The sequence below is a fragment of the Piliocolobus tephrosceles genome, chromosome 9 (assembly GCF_002776525.5).
Source record: "Piliocolobus tephrosceles isolate RC106 chromosome 9, ASM277652v3, whole genome shotgun sequence".
NCBI lineage: Eukaryota > Metazoa > Chordata > Mammalia > Primates > Cercopithecidae > Piliocolobus > Piliocolobus tephrosceles.
The window spans coordinates 100,634,973-100,651,704 of record NC_045442.1 but is presented as its reverse complement, the minus strand read 5'-3'; the positions used below and the strand labels follow the sequence as shown (position 1 = coordinate 100,651,704).

General features: G+C 36.1%; 1 protein-coding gene across 3 annotated transcripts in view; it reads right to left on the bottom strand.

Annotated features, from left to right (window-relative positions):
* ZNF438 (zinc finger protein 438) overlaps window positions 1–16,732 on the bottom strand; it is a 75,483-nt gene that overhangs the window by 34,162 nt on the left and 24,589 nt on the right. For all 3 annotated transcript variants that reach the window (XR_003306656.1, XM_026446842.1, XM_026446843.1), the window contains exon 2: window positions 3,908–3,975. Coding sequence is in view for 1 of the 3 variants with exons in the window: in XM_026446842.1 (XP_026302627.1) it covers window positions 3,908–3,944 (37 nt within the window). In the remaining 2 variants the exon portion in view is untranslated. The remainder of the gene's footprint in view (window positions 1–3,907; window positions 3,976–16,732) is intronic.

The following is a 16,732-nucleotide window of genomic DNA, read 5'->3' as shown; positions in this document are numbered from 1 at the left end:
CAAAAAAAAAAAAAAAAAAAAAAAAAAGAAAAACACAGCTTAGTTCATCATTTGAAAATATCAGACAAAAAAAGGAAGTTATGGAAAACTAAATCGTATCCCTAAATCCTGAAAGAATGATATAGAAAACTGTAACAAAATAAGTCTCATGAACTTCTCAAAATTCTATAAATTATATTCTCACACAGAAAGGAGTAACGGTGACACTAGGTTATAATAGAAAACCTATAATATAGTATAACTTATCATTAGAGTGATAGTACAATGTTAAATCTCTTTATCTGAAATTAGATAACATTTAAGTAGAAGAAACCAGAATTTTAAATTTGTTTTCTCCATTAATAATGCTGCCAGTTCTTCCTAGCTTTAAACCCCCAGCCTAAATTCCACTTGCTTGACTTGTACATATATGTTAATATCCTGAACAAATGTCATCTCTTCCATTGTGTTTCCTGACCAGCCTCAAAATCTTTGGCTTAACCAACTGTTCTTTCATTCTGATTTTCAAAGTATGTCATACTCACTTCTAGTACAGCATTAGTCATGCTTTATTCTAGTTAAGGACATGCATATATGCTGTTCCAACAGGATTTTAGAGCCTAAAAGCTCAGGGTCTGTATGACTTACCTTTGGATTCTTCATTGCATCTGATAGTTCCTGGTACAAATTACCTTGGTGATCATTAAACCTGCTTCTACCATATGAACTTTGTTTGGGGACAGTATGTTGGTACACCATATTTTCCTTAATTTAAGGCTCACAACTCTGTTGGTAATGTCTTATCTAAATTTTATACAGAAATGCATATAATACGTGTGTATGTGTTTATAAGTTGGAAATTCAAAGGTATCATAATTTATAGCTAGCCATCAATGGTTTGTTAAATAAATCAATCTGCATTTAATAAATAGCAAGTGCCCAGCAAACTTCTCATGTCACACAAATTATGTACATGTAATTAAACAAATATATACGTAATATATATGTATATGTGTGTGTATATATATATATCAGACAAAAAATATATATATATATATATTCAGAGACAAGGTCTTGTTCTGTTGCCCAGGCTACAGTGCCATGCATGGCATCATCATAGCTCACTCCAGCCTCAAACTCTTAGGTTCAAGCAATCCTCCTAGCTCAGCCTTCCAAGTACCTGGGACTATAGGCATGAGCCATCACACCCAGCTAATTTTGAAATTTTTTTTGTAGAGATGGAGTCTTACTATGTTGCCCAGGCTGGTCTCAAACTTCTGGCCTCAAGTTATCCTCCCAACTCAGCCTGCCAAAGTGCTGGGATTACAGGTGGGATCTGCTACACCTAGCCATAAATTATATTTGATCATAAACAGAATCATAATAAATCTGATGCTTTTGTTAAAACATATTAATATTAATCTAAGACATACAGAAAGCATTTGAATGAATGAATAAATTAACGAATAACTGGGCAATTCTTAGGCATTACACATATTCATATATATAATTTTTCCTTATAGATGTAATTTCCCATAATTTAAGTTATAATTTCTGCTCACTTTGGTTTAAAATGGCTTTAAGCATTCATATGTGTAATTAAGCATAGTATTTTTGATCAGAGAAGAAAAAGGAGATGATCAAAAATTATTAGAAATATTCTTTATAAATTTTAAATTACAAATTATTCTAAATTCTTATAGAAATATTCTGTATGAATTAAATATTCTTTATAAGTATTCTTTATAAATATATGTTCTCTATAACTTATATAAATATTCTTTATACATTTTATGATAGATCTGGGTTCAAATCTTGGATCAGTCACTTACTTGTTGGTGGTCTTTGCAAAAAATACCTAATCTTGAACTTGTAAAATAAGGTTTACATCTAACTTATTGTGAAGATTAAATAAAATAAAGGATGTAAAGTTGTAGGTAGAATGATATCACACTGGAGGCACATGATTTAGGTTTTTTAAGGCTATTATATCTCCTTTGTCAAATTCCAGGATTGGGCTTAAGCATCTTTAGTCCCAGAAAAGATTGGTGAGGAGGTTCACTTGAGCTCTGGGTAGGGCCAAGGGGTCTTACTTTCTGGTCAATGGAGGTATCCAAGCTTATGTTATAGCCCAGGGACGTAGACATCAGAACAAAACAAACTGTGATGAGAATCAAAGCAGCCAAGAGGTGTGAGTGCTTTCTCCCTCTGTATCAGCCAGAGCCAAGCGGCTGGTTGTTTACTCATATAGACTCACCTTTTTAGAGCCTGAAAGGAACACCTAGTCATTCTCGAATTTTAAATGAGAAAACTGAGGCTCAGTGGCAAAATAACTTTGCCTGGGGTTCCACAGCTGTTTGGAGGCAGGTCTGGAAGGGAGTCCGGCTTTCCTGATACTTGTTCCATTATTTTTTCTCCTAAGCCTCTCCTTGCTTGCTTAGATAAAAGAAGGTAATAGCAACTTGGACACCGAATTTCAAACCCTTGATCAGCTATCTAGTGCTCCACAAATCTTCCAGAGAATATATACCAAAGAACACTCAAGGAAAACACATGCTCTTGATTTCTAGTTGGGGTTTGCCCATCTCCTTCCTTGCCCTAGTGTTCCGGGCTGGATTTTGTGTGAGTCTCAGGGACTCTCACTCTCCCTTCGGATAAATTCCCAGATAATAATCAAACCAAGCGGTCTGCTTTCTGCTTACTCCTCTTGGGTCTCCTTGGAGCATGTTTGGCCTTCCAAGGTCATTAGGCATTCCCAAGCAAGAGGCAGCCTCATGGCCATCTCACTGACCAGTCTCAAAGATGAGGAAGTCCCAGATATTAATAATAGCCATTAAGAACAGTAGTTTTATCATCATATCAGTGCCTACTACGCAAACAACAATATGCTGGGTGATTTACATATGCTATTTCCTTTAGTCTCCACATATCCTATAGAGTGGGACTTATTGTCTTCATTTTATAGATTTACAGATGTGGAAGCTGAGGTCAAGTGATATACCTAAGGTTTTACAATTAAGTGGTAGGACTGAGTTTCAATTCCAGATTCCATGCGCTCAAGAGTTATGATACTACCGTTCTCACTGACAGAGAGATCAGAGTGTCTGCTCTATTTAAGCGCCCTTCATAACAAATTCCCTCCTTTTACTAAAAGCTACATGTTCCACTAAGACAGCCTAATTTTGCCTCATTAAAGATATGTCTTTTTTCTCACACACATCAGAACTTCTCTTCCGTGTGGAAGAGACTAGATGGGGCAGGGGAAAGACTGGTATTTCTCCCTGGGGTTAGAGTGTATCCTTTATGGTGAGGATAATTTAAATACTCTTGATTAAGAAAGGACTATACGTCCATCTGGAGGTCCAGGTTCTTCTGGAAGGTCCAGAAGTACCTGTTAAAAAAATCATTATTTTATTTTTTATACATTGTATAGAGTAAAATAGTTTTTCTATTTCTTTTAAAATAGATTATCAGGGGAAACAGGTCAAAGACATGTATACACAAATTCTATATCCTCTAAGTGTATGTCTACAGATGTGTGTATGAATATGTATGCATAGATTCTTCTATTCACTAAAATACTTGTGTTATTTTGCTTCAATAAAGCCAATACTTTTTAATTTCATTGATATCTGTTAGTGCCAGTTAACTGCCAGTGAATAAGCAGGGCTCTGTGAGTTTTGGGTGGAATGAGATGGCCCTGCTCTCAAGGAGCTACAGCCTAGAAAAGGAGACAGGTCCTTAAAACTCAGGAATCCATATACACTCAAATTATTTACCAAAATAAATGAGTTTTCATATATAATTATAATTTTTGTTTTTAATTGTAAGAAATAAGTTACCTTATGATTAGAGGTCAATTACATTTAATGTATTAAATTAAAACTATAACAGACACATCACCATTTTCCTCAACAGTTTATCTTACCTTCATCTTTTGGTGGTACTGCTAAAGAATTCTGCATTACGATGTACTGGACTTGAATAGTATCTTTCCTAAAAATAAGCAAGCACAAATAAGTATTAAAAAGTAATTGAGAGAGCATGTTAATGCATACTAAATATAGAAACTCTAAGCTGTTTTTTAAAGTTTGTTTTATAACTACACGAGTAATAAAAAATGCATTGAGTTATTAAGAATTGATGTTTTTATTTTCTTCTCATTTTTCTACAAACAGGATTTTATTGGATGTACTAGAATGGACTTGGAGACAGATGCAACGACACATCAGGGGCCTTACTCACATTTCTGCTCTCATGGGGTCATGTGTAAGTAGGCAAAGTTAGGATTCTCTGAAAATGTACTCTCTGATAATTGATTCATATACTTTAAGAACAAATAGCTAAAATGTTTAACAGTATAAAGGTAATATAATTGCAATATAATCATTTGATGAAATATAACTCAGTCATTAAAATGCAACTGTGAAGATTACGTAGCAACATGAAAAAGGTTAATGATGCGATGCACTGGATGAATATGCTAAATGACAGACACCAGCATTACAAATATACAAAAAGTAAAGGCACAGGAAGACATATGGAAGAAAATATGTCAATATATAAATTTACAGTGTGTTTGGTGATGGAATTACAGGTGTTCTCCCCCATTCCCCACATTTTAGCTATTTTCCAAATTGTGAGTAATGTAGTATTCCATATTAATAAAATATCTGAATAAGGCAATTCAAATCTTTGAAAAAATAGAAGCAATTTTTTTTATAAGTTCTTAAACAAAAAAGCGTTTCTAAGCATGACACCAAGTACAGAGCCCATTAAGGTAAAGACTGATGAATTTTTCGATTTAAAATTTTAAATATTTTTAAAGTAAGAAAATTGGACAAAATTAAAAGGCATGATTACTACTTCTAGCTAAGATGGAGCAACAGAGACCAGATTCATGCTTCTGCCTGAAACAACCAAAACAGAGACAGAATATATGAAACAATGTTTTCAAAACAGTGAACATCAGTGATAGAAGCAGGAGGCAGAGAAATTCTAGGCAGACAGGGGCGGGTCCCCCGTGAAACGGCACCTTCAAGACAAAGTAGCCTGAAACCTGCGGCCCAAGGTGAGAAGTTCTATCCCTGTTTCCTGTTCTCTCCTGATTTGTTCTTTCTGAATAATGTCTTTTCACCAATGGACTGTTGCCTTTTCCAAAACTACCCATGGCTTGCCCTGCCCCCCATTTGTGCCTATAAAGACCCTGGACTCAGTCAGTGGAGGAGAGAAGCAGCTTGACTGAAGAGAAGCAACTTGACTTCAGAGAGATGGCTGCACTTCAGAGAAGAGACAGCTTAATTTTGGAGAGACGGTTTGACTTCAGGGAAAACTACCTGACCGTCCCATCCTTTCCAGCTCCTCTCTCCGCTGAGAGCCATCCATGGCTAAAAAAAATTATCTGCCTCCACCATCCTTCAAGTGTCGGCACGACCTCATTCTTCTTGGACACCACACAAGAGCTTGGGACCCACTGGATGTAGGTACCCAAAAAAGGCTGTCACACTAGTCCTTGCTGGTGGAGTATAGACGCCCCACCTGACAAGACAAGGGGCCCACTGAGCTGGTAACACACTGCAGTCCACAAATGGCAAAACTAAGCTAAGAGAGCACTGCAGCATGCCCTCTGGGATTTCGGGGATCACAGGCACTCCCACCTGGGCACCGCCGCAAGGTGTGCATGGAGCGTGCTCCTGCCAGCACCCAAAGCAACCAGCCTGATCCTGCTCTCGTTTGCTCACGTGCTCCCTCCTGCAAGGGGTTGAGTGTGGCAGGCTGAGTAAACAGGGCATCCCCATTGCAAACCTGACAAAGGGGTCGAGAAAAATCCTGCATCATCATGTCAAGAAAAACTGATCCCTGAGGGCCAGGAAACAATTGCAATGAGCCCTATGGCAACAACTGCGATGAGCTCTATGTGAGGAAAGATCCTTGCAGAGATTTCCAGAATACTGGAAAAAAGTGCTACACACAGACAGAGCACACAGAGAGGGTCCTTGCTGGGTTATTTACCTTTGTAATGATCAACACAGGCAAGTGAGGAAACACTCCAAGACCAGGGAAAGGTTCAAGGTACACTACAGCCACAGAAGAACAGGAATATTGCCTGTTGCTATTAGCTAGGGTGAAAAAACTCACAATTCACAAAGGAATGGGTAGAGTACACAGAAGGGTCTTGCCTTAGTAGGGGGGAATACTTAATTCTAGACTGTGCATTTCTCTGGTTTCACATAAATCTTAAATCAAGACATGAAAAAATCAAACTGTTTCAAATTATTTTAACTATGTACCAGAACAAATCACAAAATATTTATAGAAATACAAAAATATCTACCACCAAATGAAGTAAAATTCATAATGACTGACATTTAATGAAAATTATCAAGCATGCAGAAATGCAGAAAAATATGATCCATAATTTAGAAAACAATCAAAACTGACCAGGACTGACATATATTAGAATTAGCAGACAAGGACATTAAGTGTATAACTATATTTCATATGCTCAAAATGTTAAGTACAGGTAGAAAATATATGAAAAAATTCACATAAAATTTCTAGAGATAAAAACTATAATGTATAAGATGAAAAATATACTGCATGAAATTAATGGTACATTAGACATGTCAGAAGAAAATATTAGCAAATCTGAAGACACAGCTATCGAGACTACACAGAATGGAGAAGACAGTAAAATTAAAAAAACAAAAAAGAAAAATCAGAATCGAGAGCATCAGTGAGCTGCAGGCCAACTTTAAGAAGATTAATATGCCAGTATTTGAAGAGGGGAGAGATGGAAGGGCAAAAAAATTATTTTTAAGAAAGAATGGCAGAACATTTTCCAAATTTGATGAAGCTGTGAACACACAGATCTGAACATCTCAAAACACAGATTCACAAGAAACATGAAACCATACTAAGGTACATCATTGCCAAACTGCTCAAAACTAGTGAAAAAAAAAGTTTTTAAAGGCACCCAGAGAAAAAGACACATTGCATATAAAGGAACAATGATAAGGATAACAACGGATTTCTTACTATTAATAAAATGATGCAAGTCTGGCCGGGCGTGGAGGCTCATGCCTGTAATCCCAGCACTTTGGGAGACCGAGGTGGCACAGCACCTCAGGTCGGGTGAGACCAGCCTGACCAACATGGAGAAACCCCCGTCTCTACTAAAAATACAAAAATTAGCTGGGCATGGTGGTGCATGCCTGTAATTCCTGTTACTCGGGAGGCTGAGGCAGGAGAATCACTTGAACTCAGGAGGCGGAGGCTGCGGTGAGCCGAGATCGTGCCATTGCACTCCAGCCTAGGCAAAAAAAAAAAAAAAAAAAAGAAAAGAAAAAGAAAAAAAAACAAAAACAGTGCAAGTCCGAAGACAACAGACAATAAGAACAACTATAATCTAGAATTCTTAGAACTCCAGGCCCTGATGTCTTCTCTAGTGACTTCTATTGAATATTTAAGGAAGAAATAATACTAATTATATATAAATCCTTCCAGAAAATTGAAAAGGAGGAAATGTTACTATCTAAAAAGTCAGCATTATCTAGATATCAAAACCAGACAAATCTATTATGAGAAAAGATTCCTATGGCCCAATATCCCTCATAAGCACATATGCAAAAGTAATAAACAAACTTCTAGCAAACCAAATCCAACAATATGAGAATACATTGTGACCAAGTAGAGTTATCCAGGAATACACAATTGGTTTAACATTCAAAATAAATGTAATTTACCATCTTATTATGTTAAAAAAGAAAACTACACGATTATTTAAACAGATACAAAAATTGCATGTGATAAAATCCAACATCCATTACTGATAAAAAAAATCCTTTATAAATTTAGAAAGGAACTCCTCACTATGGTGAAACACATCTATTAATAAGAGAAACTAAAGCTAAAATCATGCTAAATAATGAAAGACTGAATGCTTTCCCTCTAAGTTCACAAACAAGAGAAGGATATCTATTCTCACCACTTCTATTCAACCCTGTATTGGAAGTTCTAGCCAGTGCAATAAAACAAAAATAAATAAAATATATTCAGATTGTGAAGCAAGACTTAAAATGGTCTTTATTTGCAGATGGCATGATTGTCTAATTAGAAAATTCAATAGAATCTACAAAAAAAGCCCTTCTAACTAATAACTGAGTTTAGCAAGGTTACATAATACAAGAGCAATATGCAAAAATAAATTATATTTTTGTATCCTAGAAATAATCAGAAATTGAGACAAAAAATCAGAATTTGAGACACCATTTATAACAGCATAAAAAATGAAATAATTAAGGATAAAACTGGCAAAGTATGCGAAAGACTTATACACTGAAAACTAAAAAACACTCATAGAAATTTTAAAATATCTAAACAAATGAAGAGATATACCACATTCAAAGGTTGGAAGACTCAATGTTGTTAAAATGACAATTTTCTTCAAATAGATATACAGATACAATGTAATCCTCATCAAAATCCCAGTAGACCTTTTGTAGAAATTAACCAATTTTTAAAATTCACATGAAAATAGAAAGAGCTCAGAATAATCAAAATTTCCTTAAAAAAGAAGAAACAAATTGGACTGATGCTACTTTAGTTTCAAGAAAGAGACATATAGATCAATGCAACAGAATGGAGAGTCCATAAATAAATCCACACAGATATGTATTTTCATGAAAGTCCAAAGGGAAAGCTGTGGAACATGAATAGTCCCTTCAACAAATGATGATGCTTTCTCTATATGTGAAAAACAAAAAAAGAACTTTGAGCCATACCTCACACCATATACAAAATTTGAAATGCATCATGTACCCAAATGTAAAACACAAAACTTCTAAAAGAAAATACTGTGCCCTTTAGTCAGGCAAAGGTATCTTAGACTTGGCATCTGAAACATAATCCATAAAATAACAAACTAATGTGCTAAACTTTATCAAAACTGCAAACTTCTGCTCTTCAAAAGATACCAATAAGAGAATGAAAAGACAAGCCATAAATGGGAGAAACTATTTGAAAATAATCTGATAAAGAAATTGTATATAAAACTCTCAAAACTAAGAAAACACATCTCCCAATTTGTAATGGGCTAAAGACGTGAACATACACTTCTCCAAAAAAGATACGTGGCTTGCAAATAAGAACATGAAAAGATGTTCAACATCACTGGTTATTAAGAAAAGATACACCTGCCTTAGGATCCCGCTAATCCCTTCCTACCAACCCAAGAGAAACGAAAGCATATGTCTACACAAAAACTTGTACAAGGAATGTTCACAGCAGCTATATTTGTAGTAGTTCCAAGCCAGAAACAACCCAAATGTTCACCAACAGATGGAATATATAAACATACAATGGAACATTACTCAGCATTTTAAACGAACTGTTGATCTACATCACAACAGAAATGAATCTCCAAAAACATGATGCTATATGAAAGAAGATAGACATTAAAGAGCAATACTCTATGATTCTACTTGCATAAGATTTTAGAGACTGTAAACTATAGTGGCAGAAAGCAGATCAATGGTTGCCTACAGAGAAGGCTGGGGGAGAGACTCTACAAGCATACACCCACCCACTGAGGTGAAGAATATATTCATTATCTTGATTATGATTAAGTTCCAAGGTTGTATATGTATATCAAAATTTATCTCACTGTACTTTAAATATATGCAACTGACTGTATGCCAATCATATCTTAATATAGCTGTTAAAAATTAAAAGGTAAATATTGAGAAAAATTTTAAAAATTCTAATAGACATACAGACATACATTTATTCATTTAACAGATGTTGTTTGTAGTGTTACTATGCACTCTGGAAAAGATACAGTAGACATGGTTCTTGTATTCTTGTCTAATGTAAAAGAAATAACAATGAGATAATGCTCCACTATAAAAATGAGTAAGGACTTAAAACATTTATAAAAGACAACATTTAACAAGTAATCATCAGAAAGAATGTTAAGACTTACTAAAAATCAAAGAATTGCAAATTTCTAAAATAATACTACTTTTTTGCCTCTAAATTGGCAGAAAAATAATACAAACTTTTGGAGAAGTCTGAGGAAAGGGGTATGCTCATTTACTTCCTGTATTATAGTTGGTACAAACTCTCTGGCAATGTGCCTCCTGAGCCTTACAATTCTGCATTCCTTTTGGCCCAGACCTTCCTTCCACATGTAGGAATTTTGCTCAAAAAATTATCATTGTAATGTGTAAAGCCATCGTCATTATCATCATCCTCATTACCTTTAAAGAAATGTTAAGGGTGCTGTTTAAAATACACAAAAAATGCAAAACTTAGAATTAAGGTATATTTTTATAATAAAGCTTTTTTTAAAATGTTTCTTAAAATATTAAAAAATATAAAAAATGCTTATGACATGTTTTTGTATAAAAGGGCTGGTTATAGCCATGTGCTGTGGCTCACACCTATAATCCCAACACTTTGGGAATCAGAGGTGGGAGCATCGCCTGAGCCCAGAGTTTGAGACCAGCCTTAGCAACACAGTGAAACCCATCTCTACAAAAAAAAAATACAACAATTGGCCACGTGTGGTGGTGCGTATCCATAGTCCAGACACTCAGGAAGCTGAGGTGGGGGGATCTCTTGACGACCGCAGGTTAAGGCTGCAGTGAGCCCTGACTGTGCTACTGCACTCACTGCAGCCTAACTGACAGACTGAGACCCTGTTTTCATTCCAAAAAAAGGGTTAGTTACAGAGCAGTATGGTTCAGTTATTTTTTCATAACTCAAGAGAAAAATTACCCAATAATAAAAGTATATATCTCTCAATGGGGCATTAAAGTGCTACATAATCTTCCTTTTTATGCTTATAAAGTGATACTACATAGTTTCCCCAATGAATAAATACTGCTTTTGCAATCAGAAAAAAAGTTTTAATTTTCATTGTTTTGAAATACTATGTTAGAAAAGGAGTGCCATCAAAACAATTTTAACTGTATTCCTAATATCTTGATTTTTCATGTAGGACACCCACTCAAATGAAATTGTATTGTCTTTTGCTGTGACATAAAGCACTGCTGCATTTAATTCTATTATAATTATTAAACATGAATAAATTATGTAATAAATATACCTAACACCTATTAAAGAATGTTTGGATAGTTACAATATTGCATCCTCTGATTTGACTGGATAATAAGATAAATATGCTAGCGGAAAATATGCATTAAATAGTTACATAAAATATAACAGTATTTAATAAATCTTTTACTATGATTCCTCGAGTAAGTGTGCATTTTTACTCAAGGAATCATAATATAGCACTAACAGCCACTGCATCCTTCATAGTTTATAAGGAAAAACCTCTGAAAATTATAACCTGACTTTTCTTACTTAAATTGCTGAAAAGTATATTAAATAGAAAAATCTATCAGAAGGGAATAAAATTAAAGAACACAAACAGCGAATACAATCAATTATAGCAAGATCTAATACAATGTGCTTATAAATCACTGTTACATGATTAGTTTTCGTTTTAGTTAATAAGCCATATTTAAACACAGCTGATTAAAAATGAAAATTAGGTGAATTGGTTACTTGACAAAGTGACAGCTTGATGGTGTTGTAAATGAAAATTTTTCCATTTATTCCTGTTGAAGAAACCTAAGGCAGACACTGCTTTGTCTCTGTTATGCTGCTTTGCTAAGGTTCCTAAAAATAGATGTAGATAAAGAAACGTAGAGAATAAAAGAAAATAATTTGCTCCATGCTCAACATGCTGATTAACTTTAACCCATGTTGTGAGTACGTGTATAAGTGCATGCTCTTGTATGTGTATGTGGCCACCAGTCACAGAGTTGCGATGTAGATGTCAATCTAGATTATTTCTAGGAAACTATTTCCTAGGGAATAAACATGTCATATATCATCACACTGACATACTGTCATTCAGATAACTGCCATAATATAATAAATCTGGCCAGGATAACTTAAACCATGGAAATATAAAAAAGATAATGAGTCTTTTAATGTCTCAGAGCTGGTAATTCTTAACAGGCTTTTCTTTATATATTAAGATAATGTTACTAACCTACCTTGATTGGGCAGCTGCTCTTTTGACAGGCCATCTTCTAGTTTTGATTCTACTGTTATTCTGTGCCTCTTGATTTTAAAGTCTAACATGTTGATAGTCACACAAGATCTTAGTTTCAGGCCAGAACCAGAGTCAGCGAAGCCATAGATGACAGCTTCACCTAGATTGTACTCTATACTGTAGCTCTTCTGCAACAAATGCTACTGTGTGCTAGACCTATCACTAGGTAATTCACAAACACCTCATCCTCATATGAGGATCTGCACTGTTACCATCAAGTTCAGAAACTGAGGTGCTCAAAGAAAATTAAGAAACTTGCTCAAGGTCACTCAGATGGGCCAGAATTCATTCCCAAGGTATGTCTCATTTCCATATATACCCTCTTCATGCTCTCCTGAGTGCAGCTTCTCCCTTCTCCTTCTCCCTCTGCCCCTCATCCCTTTCCCATGCATACATGTACATATATACAAGTGTGTTCTGATGGAAATCAATGTAGAATGTCTCTGTGCAACTATTAAAAATAAAGGAAAGTCAGTAAAACAAAGAATGGCCAGGACAAAGTAATAAGGAAAAATGAGTTTTAAAAGCTGGGAAAGAACAAACCTGGAAAATAAAAAAATTCAGGGGGAGATGCTAGCCATCTTCAAATATTTGAAGAACTGTTATTTTGGAAGCAGGATTAGAGGAATTCTACGTACCTCTAGTGGACAGGACTAGGACCAGTGAGGAAGACAAAGTTACTAGGAAGCAAATTTCAACTGGATATAAGAAAGAACTTTCTCATGATTACTGATACTCAGCTATGGACTGGATGTTACATAACTTCATCACTGAGAAACTTGAAGAAGCTGAATGAAGCCTTTTATTTTTAGCTATCAAAATAAAGACATATTAGTATTCCTTAGGAATATGGCAGGAAATAACTCCAAATGTTATATAAACTCAGACACCATATAACTGAAAATGCCACCTTTTTCTTTTGCCGTAACATGAAAATGGTCAGGACACATGGAAGGAAAATAGGAACTGCCTGGATGAACTTTGTAATTCTTAAGTATTCAATGCTGCTCTTTGCCTTTATATACTTAGGTGTTGTTTGAAAATTTTTAATGCACTTGAGGATGAATTTTCCTGGCTTGTTTTAAGTAATTTCATGTACCCATTTACAGATGCCCCTTCAATTTATGATGGGGCTACATCCTGATAAACCCATCCTAAGTCTTGAAAATAGCATAATTCAAAAATGTGTTGAATACACCTAACCTACCAAATGTTGTAACTTAGCCTACCTTAAACATGCTCAGAATACTTAAATTAGCCTACAGTTAGGCAAAATCACCTAACACAAAGCCTGTTTATAATAAAGTGTTGAATATCTCATGTAATTTATTGAATACTGTACTAAAAGTGATAAACAGAATGGTCGTATGGCTAGTCAAAGTACAGTTACTACTGAATGCACATGGCTTTCGCACCATTATAAAGTTGAAAAATCTTGAGTTAAACTAAGGTACATCAGGGACTGTTGGTCCATTTCATTAACTTTTTGTTTTTTTACTTTTAAAGTAACATTGTTGAAGGATAATTTACATTCAACAAAATGCACCCCACTTTAAGATGAGCTTTGACAAATGTATACACCTTTACAGTGATCACTGTATCAGTCGTGGCTTTTTGTAATATTTTATAATGATTTGACTTCTTCGAGGACTTGCTAGAGGGGAAGATATTGTCCCTTCCAGGGTTAATTCCTATATATTGCAAATGACTCCCTTGTGAGCATGTCTTTCATACGCAAACCAACCAATCCAAAGCCCATATCCTCAATCACCTCCTTTATCTAACTAACACACCAAGCCAATATTTCTCCAGCCGAACTCACTGGAGTGATACGGACTACCTTATAGGCTGGGGACCACTGAAATTATTCAAGCTAGCCAGTGTTAAACAGCTTTTCATGTCCTACCTTGCCTTTCCTGGGAAAACTACAACAAAGGCTCTGGGCCATGCTTTCCCCTGGCTCCTTCCGCCTCCTGACTGATGCAGGCGCTTCTCCCTGTGGCTTTGAATGGTATGGTGTGTCCCCTCCTCTAAGGGACTGTAAGTGATAAACTCTTCTTTTTTTCTGAGACGGAGTCTCACGTTGTCGCCCAGGCTGGAGTGCAGTGGTGAGATCTTGGCTCACTGTACTCCAGCCCAGAGTCCTCCTTCGGCTCCCAGGTTCAAGCGATTCTCCTGCCCCAGCCTCCTGAGTAGCTGGGATTACAGGCGCCAGCCACCATGCCCAGCTAATTTTTTTTGTATTTTTAGTAGAGATGGGGTTTCACCGTGTTGGCCAGGCTGGTCTTGAACTCCTGACCTCGTGATCTGCCACCTCAGCCTCCCAAAGTGCTGGGATTACAGGCGTAAGCCACCATGCCCGGCCTAAACTCCTCTTTCAAAGGCAGTTGTCTCTTGTCACTTTACCATACCTGACTAAAACCCAAGTACATTTTAAAACAATCACCCTATGGAAAATATATATCATCTCAAAAAGTCCCCTGTGCCCTTCTGTAATACATTTCCATCCCTCACCCATGTCCCCAGACAATCATTGATGCTTTGTTACTATAAATTAGTTTTGCTTATCCTAGAATTTCCTGTCATTTCATATACATCAAACAGTAAATATTCACTTATTATGTGTGTCAGTAGATTATTCCCTTCTGTTACTGAATCATATTCCATTATATGCATATAACACAATGTTTTAATCCACTAACTGATGGGCATTTGAGTTGTTGCCAGTTTTTGGTTATCATGAATTAATATAAATATAAATGTGTGTGTCTAAGTTTTTGTATAGATAAATGTTTTAATATCTCTTGGATAAAAACCTAGGAGTGGAATTATTAAGTCTATTAAGCATGGACCACTTAACTTTAGAAGCAATTGCTTGTTCTCCATAGTGGTTGTACTATATTTCATTTATTTAAAAAAACCTACCTCTTCTAAGCAATGATGGAATTTATGTTTCTCAAGAGCAAGAGAACCCAAATACCTTCAGGCCCACTTTAGTTATATAATATTATATACATACACACACACAAACATACACACATTGAGCTTTTAGGTTCAGGAGTACATGTGCGAGTTTGATATATAGGTAAACTCATGTCATGGGGGTCTGCTGTACAAATTATTTTGTTACCCAGGTACTAAACCTAATACCCAATAGTTATTTTTTCTGCTACTCTCCCTCCTCCCACCCTCCCACCTTTTCACCCTCTACCCACCACCCTCAAGTAGGCTTCAGGGTCTGTTGTTCCCTTCTTTGTGTCCATGGGTTCTCATCATTTAGCTCCCACTTGTAAGTGAGAACATGCAGTATTTGGTTTGCTGTTCCTGCATTAGTTTGCTAAGGATGATGGCCTCCAGCTCCATCCATGTTCTTGTAAAGGGCGTGATCTCAGTCTTTTTTTTACGGCTATGTAGTATTCCATGATGTATATCTACCACATTTTCTTTATCCAGTCTACCACTGATGGGCATTTTCCATGTCTTTGCTATTGTGAACAGTGCTGCAATGAACATATGTCTGCAAATGTTTTTGCAGTAGAATGATTTATATTCCTTTGGGTGTATACCCCAGTGATGGGACTGCTGGGTCAAATGGTAGTTCTATTTTTAGCTCTTTGAGGAATCACCACACTGCTTTCCACAGTGACTGAACTAATTTACACTCCCACTAACAGCATATAAGCATTTTCTTTTCTCTGCAACCTTGTCAGCATCTAACATGCACACACATATATAAAATAATATCTAATAGAAGCTTATAGTACATAAATCCTGACTAATAATAGTACTCATCATTTGCTCAATTGTAATAACAGTATTCTTCATTGGCTCAACTGCAATGCTTATTCTTATCTCAATCTTTCCTATTTCAGAAACATATAACAAAATTCTCAAAATGTTACTAAAGCTTTAGAGGAGCTAAAACGTAATCTACAAAATAAATTTTAATCCACGTAGTAAATTCTTAATGCTTATGTTGATATTTGCATTAATACAATGTATCAATGTTTGGCAATCATCTTCCTTCCCTAAATGGCTGCATGTTGCTAATGACTTTGATTTAAAAACAATCTACCCTCCCTTCCCTTTCCCTCTCCCCGCTTCCCTCCTCTCCTGAGTCTCACTCTGTCACCCTGGATGGAGTACAGTTGCACCATCTTGGCTCACTGCAACCTCCACCTCCCAAGTTCAAGTGATTCTCCTGTCTCAGCCTCCCCAGTAGCTGGGATTACAGGCATGTGCCACCACACGCGGCTAGTGTTTATGTTTTTAGTAGAGACGGGGTTTCACCACGTTGGCCAGGCTGGTCTTGAACTCCTGACCTGAAATGATCTGTCCACCTCGGCCCCCCGAAGTGATTGGATTATAGGCGCGAGCCACCGTGTCCAGCATCAACACATATTTCTGAATGTCAGTCACTGAACTATACACACCCTTAATTTTCAGGATCATGTTCCTGCCCAATCTCAGGTATGCAACACGTTAAAAACCTGGGGAACTGAGTGGGGAGATGTACATTTCTAACTGAAACTTCTTACTGCATGATCTTGGACAAATCATTTAATCTTTTTTTCCATTTCAGTTTCTGCTTCATAGAAAGTAAGAGATAAAATACTTAACTCT